The following is a 23,575-nucleotide window of genomic DNA, read 5'->3' as shown; positions in this document are numbered from 1 at the left end:
ATTCGGGAACATTCTTTATGAACGAGTCATTGAATGACCGACTCAACCGATTCATTGAAAAACGCAAGATAATTCAGGAATAGCATATTTTTAAGTAATTTATTAATTATATACCTTTGGATAAAGTATAAAATAGTGACAATCTTAAAAAGAGGACACATGAGTGTAGATGGTGTTTCATATGGAAGCCTTTTTCCACCACATAATAAATATATAAAAACATGCTTTGGTAAATCATAGTTATGATATACTAACTGATAATTATGAGACAAAAGTCAAACAAAATTATGGCATACTAAATCGAAATTATGACTAAAAAGTTGAAATTATGAGATGAAGTCAAAATTATGATTTAAAAAGTTGAATCGAAATTTACTTAAGCCAATCATGAAATGAAAAGACAAAATTATGGCACATTAAATCGAAACTATGACATAAAAAGACATGTTGAAATTATGACATATTACTTCAAAATCATAAAAAAAAATAAAATAAAAAAAAAAATCTTATTTTCTCAGAATTATGATTTACCAGAGCACGATTTTTTTCTTATGTGGTGTAAATGGGCTTCAGTAATTTCTAAATGTCCAATATTAAAGCAGACACACGATCAGCTGAGATCATGGACTGCAGAATCTGAGTGTGTGTGTGATAAAACCATAACCTCCTCTCTTGATGATGATGATGATGATGAACGCTCAGAGTCTCTCGCTTCAGCCCATCATAATGAAGCACTTCTTCTTAACAACTTCACAAACGAAAACGGGAAATCTGGATACCAAAATCAACAGATGGACACACACACACACGTCTCATATGAGCATCTACTCCTCTATAAACTAAACTCACTGAGAATCTCACAAAACCTGTCAAGAACATGTGCTTCAAATGTAAGAAACAATTTTTTGTGCAAAAAGCATCACAATAATAATAATAAAACATAATGGTCCTAAAAAAATAAGCTTTTAAGTATAAATAAAATATTACTTATATTTTTCTGTTGATTTTGGGATGAAACATGTTCTTGATGTGTTTCCTTCACCTTCACCCTTTATATTGTGATTTGTAGAATATGTTCAAACAGAAGACAAACTTAAGATACTTTGTTATTTATTTTATATAAAACATATTTATGAGTGATCCTGAAAAAGTATTTTGTGTAAAGTGTACATACCTGTTGAATGTTGCCTGATTTCATACAAAATATTAACAGTTATTATTGTGGCCAATTTTTTTTGTTAATATCTACTTATATATAGTTATTTCTCTTAGATGTTGATTAATATCTATATATAAGAGAAATATTAATATACATACACATTTATATATATACATATATATATATATATACGCACACACATACATATATATATATATATATACACTCACCGGCCACTTTATTAGGTGCCCCATGCTAGTAACGGGTTGGACCCCCTTTTGCCTTCAGAACTGCCTCAATTCTTCGTGGCATAGATTCAACAAGGTGCTGGAAGCATTCCTCAGGGAGTTTGGTCCATATTGACATGATGGCATCACACAGTTGCCGCAGATTTGTCGGCTGCACATCCATGATGCGAATCTCCCGTTCCACCACATCCCAAAGATGCTCTATTGGGTTGAGATCTGGTGACTGTGGAGGCCATTTTAGTACAGTGAACTCATTGTCATGTTCAAGAAACCAATTTGAAATGATTAGAGCTTTGTGACATGCTGGAAGTAGCCATCAGAGGATGGGTACATGGTGGCCATAAAGGGATGGACATGGTCAGAAACAATGCTCAGGTAGGCCGTGGCATTTAAACGATGCCCAATTGGCACTAAGGGGCCTAAAGTGTGCCAGGAAAACATCCCCCACACCATTACACCACCACCACCAGCCTGCACAGTGGTAACAAGGCATGATGGTTCCATGTTCTCATTCTGTTTACGCCAAATTCTGACTCTACCATCTGAATGTCTCAACAGAAATCGAGACTCATCAGACCAGGCAACATTTTTCCAGTCTTCAACTGTTCAATTTTGGTGAGCTCTTGCAAATTGTAGCCTCTTTTTCCTATTTGTAGTGGAGATGAGTGGTACCCGGTGGAGTCTTCTGCTGTTGTAGCCCATCCGCCTCAAGGTTGTGCGTGTTGTGGCTTCACAAATGCTTTGCTGCATACCTCGGTTGTAACGAGTGGTTATTTCAGTCACTGTTGCCCTTCTATCAGCTCGAACCAGTCTGGCCATTCTCCTCTGACCTCTGGCATCAACAAGGCATTTCCGCCCACAGGACTGCCGCTCACTGGATGTTTTTTCTTTTTCGGACCATTCTCTGTAAACCCTAGAGATGGTTGTGCGTGAAAATCCCAGTAGATTAGCAGTTTCTGAAATACTCAGACCAGCCCTTCTGGCACCAACAATCATGCCACGTTCAAAGTCACTCAAATCAACTTTCTTCCCCATACTGATGCTCGGTTTGAACTGCAGGAGATTGTCTTGACCATGTCTACATGCCTAAATGCACTGAGTTGCCGCCATGTGATTGGCTGCTTAGAAATTAAGTGTTAACGAGCAGTTGGACAGGTGTACCTAATAAAGTGGCCGGTGAGTGTATATACACATATACACTCACCTAAAGGATTATTAGGAACACCTGTTCAATTTCTCAATGCAATTATCTAATCAACCAATCACATGGCAGTTGCTTCAATGCATTTAGGGGTGTGGTCCTGGTCAAGACAATCTCCTGAACTCCAAACTGAATGTCAGAATGGGAAAGAAAGGTGATTTAAGCAATTTTGAGCGTGGCATGGTTGTTGGTGCCAGACGGGCCGGTCTGAGTATTTCACAATCTGCTCAGTTACTGGGATTTTCACGCACAACCATTTCTAGGGTTTACAAAGAATGGTGTGAAAAGGGAAAAACATCCAGTATGCGGCAGTCCTGTGGGCGAAAATGCCTTGTTGATGCTAGAGGTCAGAGGAGAATGGGCCGACTGATTCAAGCTGATAGAAGAGCAACTTTGACTGAAATAACCACTCGTTACAACCGAGGTATGCAGCAAAGCATTTGTGAAGCCACAACACGCACAACCTTGAGGCGGATGGGCTACAACAGCAGAAGACCCCACCGGGTACCACTCATCTCCACTACAAATAGGAAAAAGAGGCTACAATTTGCAAGAGCTCACCAAAATTGGACAGTTGAAGACTGGAAAAATGTTGCCTGGTCTGATGAGTCTCGATTTCTGTTGAGACATTCAGATGGTAGAGTCAGAATTTGGCGTAAACAGAATGAGAACATGGATCCATCATGCCTTGTTACCACTGTGCAGGCTGGTGGTGGTGGTGTAATGGTGTGGGGGATGTTTTCCTGGCACACTTTAGGCCCCTTAGTGCCAATTGGGCATCGTTTAAATGCCACGGCCTACCTGAGCATTGTTTCTGACCATGTCCATCCCTTTATGGCCACCATGTACCCATCCTCTGATGGCTACTTCCAGCAGGATAATGCACCATGTCACAAAGCTCGAATCATTTCAAATTGGTTTCTTGAACATGACAATGAGTTCACTGTACTAAAATGGCCCCCAGTCACCAGATCTCAACCCAATAGAGCATCTTTGGGATGTGGTGGAACGGGAGCTTCGTGCCCTGGATGTGCATCCCACAAATCTCCATCAACTGCAAGATGCTATCCTATCAATATGGGCCAACATTTCTAAAGAATGCTTTCTGCACCTTATTGAATCAATGCCACGTAGAATTAAGGCAGTTCTGAAGGCGAAAGGGGGTCAAACACAGTATTAGTGTGGTGTTCCTAATAATCCTTTAGGTGAGTGTATATACATAAATATACATATATATACATAAATATTTACTAGTTGTTTCAGACTTGCATAACAGAATCAAAACAATTAAGAAAGCAAAGTTTAATAATAATAAAACATTTTATTTAAAAAAAATCAATAATATCACAGTACATAAAACGGAAGGTCCAGTTTCCGAGAGCGGCAGAGAGAGGAACAGTGAATTATTATGTTAATTATTTCCATCTTTCACAGTAAAATTCATCACGTGCTTCATGATGGTGAGTGTGTGTGTGTGTGTGTGTGTGTGTGTGTGTGTGTGTGTGTGTGTGTGTGTGTGTGTGTGTTGTGTGTGTGACAGCGTTCGGTCATCAGCAGGAACTGCTCAGCGTCTCCTTCAGTTCATCATGAGTGTCACGAATAACTGGAGTCCTGAAACCAGACGTAAACAAGCGCTCAAACACTCCCGAACAAACACTGACGACCAATCAGATCAAGAGCAAACACTGACGACCAATCAGATCAAGAGCAAACACTGAAGACCAATCAGATCAAGAGCAAACACTGACGACCAATCAGATCAAGAGCAAACACTGACGACCAATCAGATCAAGAGCAAACACTGAAGACCAATCAGATCAAGAGCAAACACTGAGTCCTCTCACTCGGCTGTTATCACATTATAGAGGAATCAGCATATTACATATTCCGTTTTTATTTTCATTTCGGCTACATTTTCTGTCAATTTGAATTTTTTTCAAGTTTAATGTATTTCAGTTTTAGTTATTATTTGCAGTTGGTTGGTTATTATCTTGCTTGTTTGCTTACATTTAATTATTATTTTTTTAATTTATTGCAACATTCCATGATGCGTTTAAAATTTTCATCACTGTATGTATGTATTAACTTTTTTATTTTATTTAAATGATAAATCCTTCCATACTTTAGAACTAGTTTTTTTACTTTTAATTTAATTAAATTTTTACTTTAAATATATTTTTATATTTTTTTTACTTATATATATATATATATATATAATATTTTGGTTTGGTTCAATATGTCAGGTTTTGGTTCAAAATATGTTTTGGTTATGAACCAAACATATATTTTTATTCAAAGATCAACAGTCTGTCATTAGTCTTTAGTCTGCCACAAAAAAAATAAAAAAATAAAAAACATTAAAATCATGAACTCAAATGTCATTGTGAAAAAAATGTGTTACTGTTGTAACAGTGCACAGGCTAAATCAGACCTTTCAGGCTATAGCCTAACGCTAATAAGCCTTATGCCAAAATTATTATTACAACTAAATTGTGGTCATTAAATAGGAAAACTAAATAATTGTGTAGATGATTTGCTTCAAGTGTAACCCGACATCAGACATTAAGGCCCGGCCGAAGTATTTTTTTGCGACCAATCAATCACTCCTTTAATGCTGCGTTCACACCAGACGCGAATAGCGCGTCAAATTCGCGCCTACCGCGTATAGTTATATATACGAATCCATTCGCGCGTCAAGAGCGTTTAGACTGGCTGCCTGCACATTCACTGTCCTCGCGGCTGCTGCAACTTGAGGGGGCTGCAGCAGGACGACTCAACTTCCACGGACAGTTTTTAATGTTTTATCAAGATTTTGCTTCAGTATAATTTTCGGGACAATTAAGGCCGGTTTCGGGATTCGGGACAACAGCTTAGATTTCGGGACTGTCCCGAATTTTTCGGGACTTCTGGTCACCCTATTACGTACAAAACCGAAACAAAAGCAGAAACAAACATTTGATTTTTTTTTTTTTTAAAGCAAACTTATTTCATTTTGTCATGTTTAGTTTACGATTTTCATCTATCATCATTTTATTTTATTTCATCTTTATTTCTTAAAAAAATTTAAGTAATAGTTTTCATTTGGGTGAAGGATAATAAACCGGAAGATTCATCACACAGTTATTAGGACTGAATCACTTTAACCAAGGATAATTTCAGCACATGATTCTGACTCGAATCATTTCAGTGATTCAGTGATTCAGTACCTCGCTGGCTCCTCGTACGCGGCGCGGTGAAACGACACGCTTGCGCTCATGGATGTCCTGCAGCCGCGTGATCAGAAACTTCTTATCCCCGCCCTCCTGAATAAACAGAAACAGGAAGTGATGTCATGCTACGCAGCTGCATACAGATGATTCAATCGTTACATAATTGTTTGATTCTTTTGTCTCACATTCTCAATCTGTTCCTGAAGGAGTTCGATGATCTTCCGCTGACCGTCGACCACCTGACTGTGGAAGTAAATCACTATCCTACAAACACACAAAACAAGGAAAATCACCAAAGATCGCTTTAAAGGGGCGGTTGATCATGATGACTCAAAGCTCAGAGCAAAGGGAGAGATTCGCTTTTACAGAAATCACTTTTTAAGGACTACAACAAACGGCTGGCAGGAACTACAATGAGCTTCTTCACCGGTTAGTGACATCACAAACACTAACATTTACATAAGCCCCGCCCCCGGAACACGCTTTATAGATGATCATGACAGAATATGCTAATCAATGACTAGAAGATCGTTAACTCCACATCAGCTGCATAAACTCATCAACTAACCGTTCAGAAATGTCCTGTTGCTTCTAAAAAAGGTCGTTTTTTAATATAACTCTGATTGTGTTCGTCTGAAGAAGAGTGTCATACACACCTAGGATGAGTTGAGGGAGAGTAAATCATGGGCTAATTTTCATTTTTGGGGGAACTGTCCCTTTAACTGGAGAGTTCTGCTGGAGTCTCAAATGACTCACTCTTACTGGACGACTCGTTTGCATCGGTCTTCTTTCCATACGAGGCGGCAAAGCTGATGCTCTAATGAACCTGAGCCGAGAACGGAGATTAAAGCAGACTCACAGGAAGATGGCGGCGCACAGGAACAGGAAGAGAGGGTTTTCCACCAGGTACGCGTGAGCCGAGGCCAGCCAGGACAGATTGGGATTCTCCGCCGCCAGCTCCTGGACCCACAACTTCCCGGCCTGGAACATGGTGTTCAGCCCCCGGAACGGGCCGCACCCGGCCGACGGCTTCACCCTGGGACAGGAGGAGTGCGTCAGATCTCAGACATGCAGAGCCATTAGGAGGTGATATGAACGTTGTGTTACCATAGAAACGGTACTCTAAATTATTTTATAAGGCTCCTCCCCTTTTGGGCATCATCATATTTCATAATTTATGATCAAAACCTTTTCAAAACACATATTGTCCGAAAGGTCTAAGTCTCAAGGTTCCAAATGTTTTGACAGAATTGATATTTGGACAGAAATGTATTAATTTGTTAAGGCAGAATGCACACAACTAAACTCAAAGCAATGTATGTCGCCCGGTGGCTGTGTTTGGTATTACGCCTGATTAAAATCTCATGGGAACTTCAATTTTTGTAAAATCAACTTCAAATTTGGAACACTTGGTTAGATATATGGCTTTTGTTTTAATAGTAATTTTAGAGTAAAAAATAAATTTGATATAAAAGACAGTATATTTGATTTACTGTAAATTTAAACTTCCATAACTTTTTCATACTTTCACTTTTTGAAGTGCTTTATAAGTGGAGCTTTTCTAACCTTTTTAAATGTAAGGGGACGCATACATGTATATTACGCTGCAGGTACATTTGCATAAATAACGATTAATGTAGATTAATAACGAATACTGAAATATTGGGGAAAATGAAATTATACTTTAAATATGAAACGAATGATTCAGATGTTTGAACAAATCGAATGAATGAATGACTCACTCATGAAGGCATTTACCGCCACCTATTGGCAGTTTTAGTTTCTTATTTAGAGTATCATGTCATTAAAATATGTATTTAATATTTCCATATTAATAACAAACCCAATAAAGGTATAGTTTACCCAAAAGTGAAAATTCTGTCGTCGTTTACTCACCGTTGAAGTCTTAAAGTTTATGTGTAATACATTCTATGTTCTATGGTTGGAATTAGAGATGTGCGGTTGGCGGTTACAGCCGCGGATAAACCGCGGATCGGGCGGATGACGGGACGAAAAAAAATATTTTAATTAAATTCGGGCGGGTGGCGGGCGGTTGAACCAATCAAATGAAAAATATACATTGTTAAATATTGTTATCCGACTATACCTACATCCAAAAAAAAAAAAATCGCGCACACTTTGAAATAGTCACATTTTCATCAGTCGAGTCTATGCAGAGACTGCTTGTTGTTATCAGAGATGGCAACGCCGGCGAAGGAGGTACGTGACAAACTCAAAAAAGGAGAATTAAAAACAAAGGAAATAGAAGGTCAGAAAAGTGTTGCCTGGAATAAGTTGTGCGCTCTCTTGATATGCGCCCGTTCGATATTGTTTCTGGTAAAGGATTCCACCAAGTGGCCCAGACGTTGATTGACATTGGAGCTAAGTTCGGTGCTGGACGAGCCTGTTCTGAAGACTCCCGTTAATTTTGAATGCACGGGAAGAGAGCGGAGAGTGCGTCTTTTTCAGGCACAGTGCAATTCATTTTATACCATCAACAGGCCTAACAATCATATAATAAACTATAGAGCCTCGATATTATAGAAACGCCGAAGTCAGTATATAGGCTTTTTCGTTGGTGCGCCATCAGCTATGCCTACAAAAGACAGATGAAATCTAATATTAATAATTGATCCATGTCGGTATACTGTACACAGCCTAATATTTTATAATGAAAAATAGCCTAAACAATCAAGATAGACTATTTACTTTTTAGCCTATTTATTAAATCCAGGAAATTGGTTAATGAAACATGGATTAAAATGAAGATAAAATTAATACAAAACGAAATTCGCTTTAAAGGGATACTCCACTTTTTTTGGAAATAGGCTCATTTTACAACTCCCCCAGAGTTAAACTGTTGAGTTTTACCGTTTTTGAATCCATTCAGCCGATCTCCGGTTCTGGCGGTACCACTTTTAGCATAGCTTAGCATACATCATTGGAGTGGACAAGACCATTAGCATTTCTAAAAGAAAAATGACCAAAGAGTTTCGATATTTTTCCTATTTAAAACTTGACTCTTCTGTAGTTATATCGTGCACTAAGACCGACGGAAAATGTAAAGTTGCGATTTTCTAGGCTGATATGGCTGAACTATACTCTCATTCCTGCGTAATAATCAAGAAACTTCACTGCCGTACCATGAGACCAGCAGGCGTAATGATATGACGCAGCGCCTGAAAATAGTTCCGTTGTGTTGACGGAAGGTGGCCTATTTTCAGGCGCTGCGTCATATCATTACGCCTGCTGGTCTCATGGTACGGCAGTGAAGTTTCTTGATTATTACGCAGGAATGAGAGTATAGTTCAGCCATATCAGCCTAGAAAATCGCAATTTACATTTTCCGTCGGTCTTAGTCCACGATGTAACTACAGAAGAGTCAAGTTTTAAATAGGAAAAATATCAAAACTCTTTGGTCATTTTTCTTTAGAAATGCTAATGGTCTTGTCCACTCCAATGATGTATGCTAAGCTATGCTAAAAGTGGTACCGCCAGAACCGGAGATCGGCTGAATGGATTCAAAAACGGTAAAACTCAACAGTTTAACTCTGGGGGAGTTGTAAAATGAGCCTATTTCCAAAAAAAGTGGAGTATCCCTTTAAAGAAAGCCTCTGTGAAAGTTTGAAAGTCTTTTAGTGCCGCTTTCTGAGTGTTCGCGTCTGTAATGGAGAACTGTCACGTAACATTGTTGGCGCCCCATAATAGCAGCATGTTGAAATTATGTGCCAAAATGTGTTTTTTATTAGGCTACAATGAAAATATTGTACAGTAGCCTATCAGATAAGGTCAGGTTTGCCGAAGTGCGTTTAATTTAGGGTATTTATTTATTTTTGTCCCTGCGCGCCGATCGGAGACGGAGTTTACTGCTGATATAATGAGAGCTTTCTAGTCTCGCGGCTGTCATCAGCAGCGCCTTGTATCGCCCAATCAGCGGATGGCGGGCGGGTGCGGATTTGAAAATTGGTCAAAAATGTTGGTGCGGATGGATGGCGGACGGATGATGAGTTTTGTGATGCGGTTGCGGATGAAATAATAGCCCATCCGCGCATCTCTAGTTGGAATGACAATAAAGCACTTATATATTTAATCAACATTTGTATACGAGTAGATTATTATTTCTCGATCATGTTTATCTGCTGTTCATGGGATTATAGTTCTTTCCCTCACTGGTCAGATTTTCAAATATATTTTTTGCTTCAAATCAAAGTCTGTAGTGTTGTGATTCTCCTTAAAATCCCCATAGTGGAGAATACATGGAAAATAGTTCTGGAGCAGCGGAGCTGACAGGTGTGTGTGTGTGTGTGTGTGTGTGTGTGTGTATGCGCTCTATATGGAGAGGAACTGCTTCTCATGGGGTTGAAGGTCAGTGCAACATTTTCAGGAGCGTCTGGATCAACATCCGCATAAAAATTCCCAGCGGCGCATTTCATAGGATCTCTCTCTCTCACACACACACACACACACACACACACACACACTGTCTCACACACACACACACACACACATACTCTCTCTCTCACACACACACACACACACTTTCTCTCTCTCACACACACACATACACACTCTGTCACACACAAACACACTCACACACACATACACTCTCACACACTCTCTCACACACTTACACACACAATCTCACAAACACGCACTCTCACAAACACACACTCAGACACACACACATACACACACACTCACTCTCACACTTTCTCTCTCACACACATACTCTCTCTCTCTCTCTAACACACACATTCTCTCTCTCTCTCTCACACACACACTCACGTCCACATGGTGTAGGTCACACACACGGAGGCGCCCAGGAACGACGGGAAGCACAGGAGTGTGATGAAGATGGTGGTCATCTGAGAGGCTCGCCACGGCTTTCCCGACGCCTGACAGTTCATCATCAGACTGACCTGCGACACACACACCACAATCACAGACCAGTTCCAATCATTCCAGTGAATCGGCTCACAAATGATTCCTCCGAATCATTCCAGCGAATCGGTTCGCAAATGATTCCTCCGAATCATTCCAGTGAATCGGTTTGCAAATAATTATTCTGAATCATTCTAGTGATTCGGTTCGCAAATGATTCCTCCGAATCATTCTAGTGAATCGGTTCACAAATGATTCTTATGAGTCATTGTTAAAAAAAAAAATCCTGCAGGTTATTTGTCTAAACAAACACAATAAATGATGTTGATGATTGTGAGCAGACAAACAAACCTTTTTCATGTAGAAGAGAAACAGCAGTTTAATAATCTGAACCACAGGCAGGAGAGGAGAGAACAATACGCCCAACCTACACACACACACACACACACACACACACATACACGTGCTGTTATATCACATCACTGACCAACAGTCAGTTACAGTCAGGTAATGATGGATGTTTACCAGGCCAGAGTTTGTCCATAGATGAGCTCCAGAACATTCCTCGCGATATCAAACACGGGTTTCCTCTTCCTCTTCAGAGCTTTCTGAGAAAACAACCTGACAGAGAGAAACACACAACAAAAATGATTTCAGCCCAATTACATTTTTTAATTATTAGCAACAACAATCGTGAGCTCATACTGTATATGATCAGCTGCTCACCTCCACAGAAACTCTCCAAAGAAAGTGTCCAGCAACATGAAGATGAAGTCCATCAGGAGGAAGCGGTACAGTTCCTGACCGACGAAACTCTCCCAGCACTGAAACAGCAAAACCACCATCAAAACCATCAAATCTACCATCAAAACCATCAAATCCACCATAAAAACCATAAAAACCAAAACCACCATCAAAACCATCAAATCCACCATCAAAACCAAAACCACCATCAAAACCATCAAATCCACCATCAAAACCATCAAATCTACCATCAAAACCATCAAATCCACCATAAAAACCATCAAAACCAAAACCACCATCAAAACCATCAAATCCACCATCAAAACCAAAACCACCATCAAAACCATCAAATCCACCATCAAAACCATCAAAACCATCATCACCAACATCAAAACCTTCATCACCACCACCATCAAAACCAACATCAAAACCATCAAATCCATCATCAAAACCATCAAATCCACCATCAAAACCATCAAAACCATCATCCCCACCATCAAAACCATCATCACCACTATCAAATCCACCATCAAAACCAAAACCAACATTAAAACCATCAAATCCACCATCAAAACCAAAACCACCATCAAAACCATCAAATCCACCATCAAAACCATCATCACCACCATCAAAACCATCATCACCAACATCAAAACCTTCATCACCACCACCATCAAAACCATCATCATAACCATCAAACCCACCATCAAAACCATCAAATCCACCATCAAAACCATCAAAACCATCATCCCCACCATCAAAAACAACATCATAACCATCAAACCCACCATCAAATCCACCATCAAAACCATCATCCCCACCATCAAAACCATCATCACCACCATCAAAACCATCAAATCCACCATCAAAACCATCAAATCCACCATCAAAACCATCAAAACCATCATCCCCACCATCAAAAACAACATCATAACCATCAAACCCACCATCAAATCCACCATCAAAACCATCATCCCCACCATCAAAACCATCATCACCACCATCAAAACCATCAAATCCACCATCAAAACCATCATCACCACTATCAAAACCAACATCAAAACCAACATCAAAACCATCACCACATCAAAACCATCCCCACCACCATCACATCAAAACCATCACCATCAAAACCATCACCATCACATCAAAACCATCACCGCCACCATCAAAACCATCATCAAATCCACCATCAAAACCATCATCACCAGCATCAAAACCACCATCACCACCACCATCAAAACCATCATCAAAACAATCATCAACCAGTGCATCACCAGTGAACAGTGAAAAGACCTTCTCAAACAGTGTCGCGCCAAAATCATAACGCATATCATAACAAAAATAAACACCGGTATTCGCAATGAACCGGTATACCGCCCTGCACTCAGGATACGTTTACACAACAACGATATGCTTAAATCGGGGAAGTTTTACCTTTGAGTTTTTCGTGTACAGTACATTGTCAAAACGATCCCCATTCACACGGAACCGCAAAAACGACTAAAAACGCTGCATTCTGCTGCCAGGCCACTAGATGGCGATGAAACACTGAAGACTGAACACGTAACACGCATGTGCATGACATCATCGTCTTCAGAGATTCACGTTTTTGTTGTTTACACGGAGACTGTTCTCAAAAACTTGCACTTTGAAAGTTTCTTTGTTTTCAGGCACCAAAAACACCACTGTCGTGTAAACAAACGGCCAAAACACATAAAAAGTTTTACGTTTTTAGTTGAAACCTCACCTGTAAGCCCAGCGTCTTGGGGTCTGATGCCACGCGACCCAACCAATGATGGCACAGCACTCCCAACACACTCACTTTCAACAACAGGTTCCTGCGACACACATCATACATGATGAATATAAGAAAAGCATTTAACAACACATGAAGTTAATCAGTGCAACAGATGCTTCCTGGTGAAGTCCCTTTCAAATCTCCATGTAGAAACTGTTTTATAAGATTTGAGATTGTTAGTTTCCCTTTTTATAGAGTCAAAAGCTTTTACGTCATCGCACTGCAAAAACTTACTCGACGACTCAATGCAAGTATTTTGAATACATAATTTCAAAATTAATACAGGAGAGGGAGGAAAGAGGAAAAAGGAAGGGAGGAGGAAGGGAGAAAAAAAAAGAAAGAAAAAAAAGTCAGCTACTTCCTTCATGACCATATGTTGTTTGGGAAAATCATTTAACTTAATTTAATACAAAATGTAAATAAACAAAACAATTTTTAATGAAAACAATTATTGTCAATAAAAAAAAGTTTAATAGACAGTAGACGGTCAGAAACGCACAGAAGACGTTCAGGAAACGCTCAGAAAACGCTCAGGAAACGCTCAGGAAACGCTCAGGAAACGCTCAGAATTGTTTTATTGACAATTATTGTCAATAAAAAAAAAAGTTTAATAGACAGTAGACGGTCAGAAACGCACAGAAGACGTTCAGGAAACGCTCAGGAAACGCTCAGGAAACGCACAGAAGACGCTCAGGAAACGGACAGAAGACGCTCAGGAAACGGACAGAAGACGCTCAGGAAACGCTCAGGAAACGTTCAGGAAACGCTCAGGAAACGCTCAGGAAACACTCAGGATTGTTTTATTGACAATTATTGTCAATAAAAAAAAGTTTAATAGACAGTAGACGGTCAGAAACGCACAGAAGACGTTCAGGAAACGCTCAGGAAACGCTCAGAATTGTTTTATTGACAATTATTGTCAATAAAAAAAAGTTTAATAGACAGTAGACGGTCAGAAACGCACAGAAGACGTTCAGGAAACGCTCAGGAAACGCTCAGGAAACGCACAGAAGACGCCGAGGAAACGCTCAGGAAACGCTCAGGAAACGCTCAGGAAACGCTCAGGAAACGCTCAGGAAACGCTCAGGAAACGCTCAGGAAACGCTCAGGAAACGCTCAGTAAACGCTCAGGAAACGCTCAGGAAACGCTCAGGAAACGCTCAGGAAACGCTCAGGAAACGCTCAGGAAACGCTCAGGAAACGCTCAGGAAACGCTCAGGAAACGCACAAAAGACGCTCAGGAAACGCTCAGTAAAGCTCAGAAAACGCTCAGGAAACGCTCAGGAAACGCACAGAAGACGCTCAGGAAACGCTCAGGAAACGCACCGAAGACGCTCAGGAGACGCTCAGGAAACGCTCAGGAAACGCTCAGGAAACGCTCAGGAAACGCTCAGGAAACGCTCAGAAGACGCTCAGGAAACGCTCAGGAAACGCTCGATCTCCTCTAGGTGTGAGTCGTGAGTGTGGGCCCGGGCTCAGAGGAAGATTTCGGCCCCTTGATGTGGAGCTTCAGGAAGGCGTGTAGGAGTGCTTCGGGAAGCTCCGAGTGGAAGTGTGTGTGGAGTTCTGCCGTAGCTCTACCTGCCAATGGAGACGTAGTTGAGCATGCTGGGAGAATCGTACTCCTCCATCCAGGCCACGGCGTTGAAGAACCCCGGCAGGATCAGGTTGATGCCGGACACGAGGACGGGAACGGCCAGCAGACTCGCCTCCTTCAGCAGCAGCCCGTCAGACGAGCCCGGTCCCGTGCGCGAGCGCGCTTCAGCGGCTTTCTGCAACTACACACATCTCAGCTTGAGCCGCCGTTCCCGCTCTCGTGCACAGGCATATGCAGATACACATTATCTTAGGAATAGAGTATTTTATCGATTAATCGGATAAAAATTTGTGGTAATAAAAAAAAACAAGTTAACAACAGCCTTTAAAATGACTTAAAATACAAATATATACTAACAAGCAATAAAAATTGGTTCAAATATCATATGGGTTTTATTGAACGACACTGTTAAAATACACCATGTAAAATATGATATAAAGTAATAACTTATGTAGATTATGTATTATAACAGTGAAATATTAATCGTATTACAATATTACAGTGAAATATTAATCCCGTACCTTGTGCATGCGTGTGTTAATCCCGTATCTTGTGCATGTGTGTGTTAATCCCATACCTTGTGCATGCGTGTGTTAATCCCGTACCTTGTGCATGTGTGTGTTAATCCCGTACCTTGTGCATGCGTGTGTTAATCTCGTACCTTGTGCATGCGTGTGTTAATCCCGTACCTTGTGCATGCGTGTGTTAATCCCGTACCTTGTGCATGCGTGTGTTAATCCCGTACCTTGTGCATGCGTGTGTTAATCTCGTACCTTGTGCATGTGTGTGTTAATCCCGTACCTTGTGCATGCGTGTGTTAATCCCGTACCTTGTGCATGTGTGTGTTAATCTCGTACCTTGTGCATGCGTGCGTTAATCCCGTACCTTGTGCATGCGTGTGTTAATCCCGTACCTTGTGCATGCGTGTGTTAATCTCGTACCTTGTGCATGTGTGTGTTAATCCCGTACCTTGTGCATGCGTGTGTTAATCCCGTACCTTGTGCATGTGTGTGTTAATCCCGTACCTTGTGCATGCGTGTGTTAATCCCGTACCTTGTGCATGCGTGTGTTAATCTCGTACCTTGTGCATGTGTGTGTTAATCCCGTACCTTGTGCATGCGTGTGTTAATCCCGTACCTTGTGCATGTGTGTGTTAATCCCGTACCTTGTGCATGCGTGTGTTAATCCCGTACCTTGTGCATGTGTGTGTTAATCTCGTACCTTGTGCATGTGTGTGTTAATCTCGTACCTTGTGCATGCGTGTGTTAATCTCGTACCTTGTGCATGTGTGTGTTAATCCCGTACCTTGTGCATGTGTGTTAATCTCGTACCTTGTGCATGCGTGTGTTAATCCCGTACCTTGTGCATGCGTGTGTTAATCTCGTACCTTGTGCATGCGTGTGTTAATCCCGTACCTTGTGCATGCGTGTGTTAATCCCGTACCTTGTGCATGTGTGTGTTAATCTCGTACCTTGTGCATGTGTGTGTTAATCTCGTACCTTGTGCATGCGTGTGTTAATCTCGTACCTTGTGCATGTGTGTGTTAATCCCGTACCTTGTGCATGTGTGTTAATCTCGTACCTTGTGCATGTGTGTGTTAATCTCGTACCTTGTGCATGCGTGTGTTAATCTCGTACCTTGTGCATGCGTGTGTTAATCTCGTACCTTGTGCATGCGTGTGTTAATCCCGTACCTTGTGCATGTGTGTGTTAATCTCGTACCTTGTGCATGTGTGTGTTAATCTCGTACCTTGTGCATGCGTGTGTTAATCTCGTACCTTGTGCATGTGTGTGTTAATCTCGTACCTTGTGCATGTGTGTGTTAATCTCGTACCTTGTGCATGTGTGTGTTAATCCCGTACCTTGTGCATGTGTGTTAATCTCGTACCTTGTGCATGTGTGTGTTAATCTCGTACCTTGTGCATGCGTGTGTTAATCTCGTACCTTGTGCATGCGTGTGTTAATCTCGTACCTTGTGCATGTGTGTGTTAATCTAATCTCGTACCTTGTGCATGTGTGTGTTAATCTCGTACCTTGTGCATGTGTGTGTTAATCCCGTACCTTGTGCATGTGTGTGTTAATCTCGTACCTTGTGCATGCGTGTGTTAATCTCGTACCTTGTGCATGCGTGTGTTAATCTCGTACCTTGTGCATGCGTGTGTTAATCTCGTACCTTGTGCATGCGTGTGTTAATCTCGTACCTTGTGCATGTGTGTGTTAATCTCGTACCTTGTGCATGTGTGTGTTAATCTCGTACCTTGTGCATGAGTGTGTTAATCTCGTACCTTGTGCATGCGTGTGTTAATCTCGTACCTTGTGCATGTGTGTTAATCTCGTACCTTGTGCATGTGTGTGTTAATCCCGTACCTTGTGCATGTGTGTGTTAATCTCGTACCTTGTGCATGCGTGTGTTAATCTCGTACCTTGTGCATGTGTGTGTTAATCTCGTACCTTGTGCATGCGTGTGTTAATCTCGTACCTTGTGCATGCGTGTGTTAATCTCGTACCTTGTGCATGCGTGTGTTAATCTCGTACCTTGTGCATGCGTGTGTTAATCCCGTACCTTGTGCATGTGTGTGTTAATCCCGTACCTTGTGCATGTGTGTGTTAATCCCGTACCTTGTGCATGTGTGTGTTAATCTCGTACCTTGTGCATGCGTGTGTTAATCTCGTACCTTGTGCATGCGTGTGTTAATCTCGTACCTTGTGCATGCGTGTGTTAATCTCGTACCTTGTGCATGTGTGTGTTAATCCCGTACCTTGTGCATGCGTGTGTTAATCCCGTACCTTGTGCATGCGTGTGTTAATCTCGTACCTTGTGCATGTGTGTGTTAATCCCGTACCTTGTGCATGCGTGTGTTAATCCCGTACCTTGTGCATGTGTGTGTTAATCCCGTACCTTGTGCATGCGTGTGTTAATCCCGTACCTTGTGCATGTGTGTGTTAATCTCGTACCTTGTGCATGTGTGTGTTAATCTCGTACCTTGTGCATGCGTGTGTTAATCTCGTACCTTGTGCATGTGTGTGTTAATCCCGTACCTTGTGCATGTGTGTTAATCTCGTACCTTGTGCATGCGTGTGTTAATCCCGTACCTTGTGCATGCGTATGTTAATCTCGTACCTTGTGCATGCGTGTGTTAATCCCGTACCTTGTGCATGCGTGTGTTAATCCCGTACCTTGTGCATGTGTGTGTTAATCTCGTACCTTGTGCATGTGTGTGTTAATCTCGTACCTTGTGCATGTGTGTGTTAATCTCGTACCTTGTGCATGCGTGTGTTAATCTCGTACCTTGTGCATGCGTGTGTTAATCTCGTACCTTGTGCATGCGTGTGTTAATCTCGTACCTTGTGCATGCGTGTGTTAATCTCGTACCTTGTGCATGTGTGTGTTAATCTCGTACCTTGTGCATGTGTGTGTTAATCTCGTACCTTGTGCATGAGTGTGTTAATCTCGTACCTTGTGCATGCGTGTGTTAATCTCGTACCTTGTGCATGTGTGTTAATCTCGTACCTTGTGCATGTGTGTGTTAATCCCGTACCTTGTGCATGTGTGTGTTAATCTCGTACCTTGTGCATGCGTGTGTTAATCTCGTACCTTGTGCATGTGTGTGTTAATCTCGTACCTTGTGCATGCGTGTGTTAATCTCGTACCTTGTGCATGCGTGTGTTAATCTCGTACCTTGTGCATGCGTGTGTTAATCTCGTACCTTGTGCATGTGTGTTAATCTCGTACCTTGTGCATGTGTGTGTTAATCCCGTACCTTGTGCATGTGTGTGTTAATCTCGTACCTTGTGCATGCGTGTGTTAATCTCGTACCTTGTGCATGTGTGTGTTAATCTCGTACCTTGTGCATGCGTGTGTTAATCCCGTACCTTGTGCATGTGTGTGTTAATCTCGTACCTTGTGCATGCGTGTGTTAATCTCGTACCTTGTGCATGTGTGTGTTAATCTCGTACCTTGTGCATGCGTGTGTTAATCTCGTACCTTGTGCATGTGTTCAGAGAAGTAGAAGACGGCCAGAACACACGCCAGCGTGCTTCCCAAACACATGAGCCACGCCAGCATGTGGATGAAGACCCGGAACAAGCGCTGGAGAACAGAGAACTTCAGCTCCTCACGGTTCACTTCTGCCACCAGCTCCTACACACACACACACACACACACACACACACACACACACACACACGTCTCCTTCATTTATACAGCGCTGTGACAATATAGAGTTTCACAGCAGCTTTACAGTGATAACAGGAGATTACAGTAACAGAGATTGTTTGGCTTTACAGCAGCTCTAGAATAAAGTTATTGTCCAGATAAAGTTATTTTTAAATGATTCACTTCCGTTGCAAAGATCATTAGTTATTAATTTTTTTTTATCTCTGCGCAAGCTTTAAAAACGCAAACCTGTGGAAACGCTGACGCCGCACACATGCGCATCACGTGTTTAGTCTATAGATATGAGGTTTGTATATATATATATATTGTATATAATATATATGTGCGCAGGCGTGTCTTTCTTTACAAATTTACCTCACCATATTACTTGTCTGGCCTTAAAATTCATAATACAGAATTATTTATCACTTAATATTAAATCGCTAGATAACAGAGCTGAAGTGTGCCATACGTGTGTGTGTATGTGTGTGAGAGAGTGTGTGTGTGTTCTGACATTGAGCTGTGTGTCTGTGTGTGTGTGTGTGTGAGAGAGAGTGTGTGTGTGTGTGTGTGTGTGTGTGTGTTCTGACCTTGAGCTGTGTGTCTGTGTGTGAGTGTGTGTGAGAGAGTGTGTGTGAGAATGTGTGTGTGAGTGTGTTCTGACCTTGAGCTGTGTGCCGATGTTCGCTCGCTGGAGTCTGACGGAGCTTTTCTTGCTGACTTTAAAGTCCCACGAGCTGAACACCTTTATGGCCAACAGGCCTTTAGATTTATCGATGCGAAAGCTCTGGCCGAAGGACTTGGACATGCTGGAACACAAACACACACAGAGAGCCAGTGTATTCCACGACTTCAGCCACGAGGACAGTATTACTATAAACACAGTCGGTTTTTGCTGTCATGCAGGAATGTAAAAACATTTGCATTTGCATACACTACAAGCCAAAACTTTAATGTTTTTAATAAAAGAAGTCAAGGCTGCGTTTATTTGATCATAAATACAGTAAAACAGTGTAATATTACTCCAGTGTAAATCAGCTGTTTTCTATGTGAATATACAGTAAAGTGTAATTTATTCCTGTGATCAAAGCTGAATTTCAGCATCATTACTCCAGTCTTCAGTGTCACATGATCCTTCAGAAATCACTCTAATATGAGGATCTGATGCTCAATTATTATTATGTATTATTTTTGGTGCTCAATTAATAATATTGATTCTTATTTGAAGTTATAAAGTTATAAAAAAAAGTTTTTGTTGCTTTATATTTTTGTGTAAACCATGACTGAAGACTGGAGTAATGATGCTGAAAATTCAGCTTTGATCACAGGAATAAATGACACTTTACTGTATATTCACCGTTATTTTACATTGGAATAATATTTTTACAGTATTTTTGATCAAATAAATTCATCCTTAGTGAACATTAAATCGTAATTATTCCAAACTTTTGGCCGTTAGTGTATATTTACATTGCGTTAATGCATTTGACACACATTCTACTGTACAGTTCATGCATTTCCTGCACTTTAAAAAAGTTTAAGTTTAAGTCTTTGCAGTGTTTATTGTAAATGATTTATAGGTGCACATCATCACTATTGTGTTAATAATGTTGAATCAGAATCAGTTCCTCTTCAGCATCTCTTCTCTTCTCTGATGACGAGGGCGGGGCTATAACCTGTCACTCACATGAGATCAGCCAATAGCAAACCACAACCATCCAACCAGCCAATCAACTCCCCACAGACACAATCAAGCCCCGCCCACATGTGTTCTTGTTCCAGAAGCGTTTCACTCTGATATACGACACAATAGAGGAGAGAAGACCAGCGCAACTTCCGACTTTCATGCCGACTTGTTCTCCTGAGTTGAAATGTAAAGTTGATGTTGTCAGGAGACTCACGTGTAGACGAGGATGATGCAGGTGATGAAGAACGCAGCGCCGATGGTGAAGAAGTAGACCAGAGGCATGTTATAGGACAGTCCATATTCACACGACGTCCCGTTCCCCGTTCCAGAGCATCTGCGTTTCGCTTGTAGTGTTTGATGACTGTAGTAACCGTAATACAGCAGAGAGTCTGAGAAATAACCCTGAGCACACACACACACACACACACACACACACACACACACACACACACACAATAGTGAAATCTCAGTGGGATTTACCTGGTTAAATAAAGGATAAATAAATCAAATAAATAAACACTGTTGTGATTGTTGATTGTAACAAGTGAGCATTTCATGCAGGAATGGAAGCAGATCTGAATGTGATTGGCTGAACTGCAACGTGGCCTTTATCAAAGATACATTTGAAACTTTATGATAAGTTATGACATTTTGAATAAAGAAACTGTAAAAAGATGAGACCAAAATAAATACAAAAATAAATAAGGTCAATTTTGATTTCATGCAAACTTTTTATGAACTGATTTAAAAATCAATCTGAATTCTGGTCATTTTGAATTACTATTTTAATGATTTATTTATTTTAAGTTATTATAAGCTATATTTCAGCTATATTTTGATGTCAGAGCATTTGTGGAAACTGATTCACTACCATTGAACAGTTTGGGGTCAGTAAGTATAAATGTATATAAATATATATATAAAAATACTTTTATTCATCAAGCACGCTTTAAATTGATCAAAAGTGACAAACATATTTATAATGTTACAAAAGCTTCTATTTCAAATAAATGCAGAACTTTTGAACTTTCTATTCATCAAAGAATCCTGAAAAATAAAATGTGTCACTGTTTCCAACACTGATAATAATCATAAATGTGTCTTGATCATCAGATCCTCATATTAGAGTGATTTCTGAAGGATCATGTGACACTGAAGACTGGAGTAATGATGCTGAAATTCAGCTTTGATCACAGGAATAAATTACACTTTATTATATATTCACATAGAAAACAGCTGATTTACATTGTAATAATATTTTAATATTTTTTTATCAAATAAATACAGCCTTGAGCAGAAGAGACTGTTTCAAAAACATAAAAAAAAACGTAATTATTCCAAACTTTTGACCTGTAATGTTTGTTCCACATTGCAAACCGTAGTTAAAGTTTGACATTTGTGAATATCAGAGTGTATAAGTGTGTGTGTGTGTGTTTCTGAACTCACGGCGCCCGTCAGCACCTCCAGCCCCCACAAGCTCGTGACGCTGGTGTTCTGGTCCCGGTCCGGAACCACGACGGCCTGAGGAACCACCAGGAACAAACCCGTGACCAGGAACAGGAAGACGTTGAAGAAGAGGAGCGTTCGGAGGAAGAGGAAATACGACAGGACGCCCGTCCCGAAGTGACCGCCGACACACTTCAGAGCCGTTTGCCACAGCTGGAGCGAGGACAGGAACGACAGCCAGCCGTACCAGCCGTGGCGCACCGCCTGACGGACGACACACAGCTGTTACTACAGCGCCACCTAGAGGCACATTCACATGTGTGTGACCCTGGACCCTTTTTTAAAATTGAGATTTATACATCATCTGAAAGCTGAATAAATAAGCTTTCCATTGATGTATGGTTTGTTAGGATATGATAATATTCGGCATTCATGTTGGCGATTGTGCTGCATTCACTCACAAAAATACATGTTTTATATATTTATGGTAGGAAATTTACAAAATATCTTCATGGAACATGATTTTTCCTTAATATCCTAATGATTTTTGGCATTAATATTGACTATTGACTAATTGAATTTTGAGCCATACAATGTATAGTTGGCTATTAATGTGATCCAGGGTCTCATATTCATTTTCACACAATGCAAAAAGTATCCGAGTCATGTTAGAGAATATGTTAGAATGCCCAACAAAGAAGATGGATACCAATATTCAGCTTCATGGATCATACAGTTGGGAAGTTATAGAGTGAGAGAGAGTGAGAGAGAGAGTGATAGAGTGAGAGAGAGTGAGAGAGACAGTGATAGAGTGAGAGAGAGTGATAGAGAGTGATAGAGAGTGATAGAGAGAGAGAGAGTGATAGAGAGTGATAGAGAGTGATAGAGAGAGAGAGAGAGTGATAGAGAGTGATAGAGTGAGAGAGAGTGAGAGAGTGAGAGAGAGTGATAGAGAGTGATAGAGAGTGATAGAGAGAGAGAGAGTGATAGAGAGTGATAGAGAGTGATAGAGAGAGAGAGAGTGAGAGAGAGAGTGATAGAGTGAGAGAGAGTGAGAGAGTGAGAGAGAGTGATAGAGTGAGAGAGAGTGAGAGAGAGAGTGATAGAGTGAGAGAGAGTGAGAGAGACAGTGATAGAGTGAGAGAGAGTGATAGAGAGTGATAGAGAGAGAGAGAGAGAGAGAGAGAGTGATAGAGAGTGATAGAGAGTGATAGAGAGAGGCTTAAAAACATATTTATTTGATCATTTATCATATATCATTCCAATATTTCACCCAAAAAAAAAAACTGCAAAAACATAAATAAATTAAAAATAAATTAAAACACAATCCAATCAATACAGATTACAGCCCTTTCATTACATCTTTAAAACCAACATTTCATCCTCCCCAACCTCACACAAAAAACTTCCCACTGACCACAATGCAGAAAAATCCATAATATTATTA

At 40.7% G+C, this 23,575-nt stretch overlaps 1 protein-coding gene across 1 annotated transcript in view; it reads right to left on the bottom strand.

Annotated features, from left to right (window-relative positions):
* Nucleotides 1-23,575, bottom strand: part of tmc6b (transmembrane channel-like 6b) — a 119,525-nt gene that overhangs the window by 67,138 nt on the left and 28,812 nt on the right. Inside the window, exons 7-20 of the mRNA XM_056241784.1 lie at nucleotides 22,129-22,392; nucleotides 20,897-21,084; nucleotides 19,660-19,804; nucleotides 18,825-18,980; nucleotides 14,825-15,021; nucleotides 13,193-13,283; nucleotides 11,425-11,522; nucleotides 11,224-11,319; nucleotides 11,050-11,125; nucleotides 10,603-10,736; nucleotides 6,677-6,853; nucleotides 6,003-6,081; nucleotides 5,815-5,910; nucleotides 4,154-4,219 (exon numbers count right to left, since the gene is read on the bottom strand). Of these exons, the coding sequence (XP_056097759.1) occupies nucleotides 4,202-4,219; nucleotides 5,815-5,910; nucleotides 6,003-6,081; nucleotides 6,677-6,853; nucleotides 10,603-10,736; nucleotides 11,050-11,125; nucleotides 11,224-11,319; nucleotides 11,425-11,522; nucleotides 13,193-13,283; nucleotides 14,825-15,021; nucleotides 18,825-18,980; nucleotides 19,660-19,804; nucleotides 20,897-21,084; nucleotides 22,129-22,392 (1,815 nt within the window). The 3' untranslated portion in view covers nucleotides 4,154-4,201. The remainder of the gene's footprint in view (nucleotides 1-4,153; nucleotides 4,220-5,814; nucleotides 5,911-6,002; nucleotides 6,082-6,676; nucleotides 6,854-10,602; nucleotides 10,737-11,049; nucleotides 11,126-11,223; nucleotides 11,320-11,424; nucleotides 11,523-13,192; nucleotides 13,284-14,824; nucleotides 15,022-18,824; nucleotides 18,981-19,659; nucleotides 19,805-20,896; nucleotides 21,085-22,128; nucleotides 22,393-23,575) is intronic.

Source organism: Rhinichthys klamathensis, unplaced genomic scaffold (assembly GCF_029890125.1).
Source record: "Rhinichthys klamathensis goyatoka isolate OS25496 unplaced genomic scaffold, OSU_Roscu_1.1 h1tg000672l_1, whole genome shotgun sequence".
NCBI lineage: Eukaryota > Metazoa > Chordata > Actinopteri > Cypriniformes > Leuciscidae > Rhinichthys > Rhinichthys klamathensis.
This window is presented reverse-complemented; position numbering and strand designations above follow the sequence as displayed.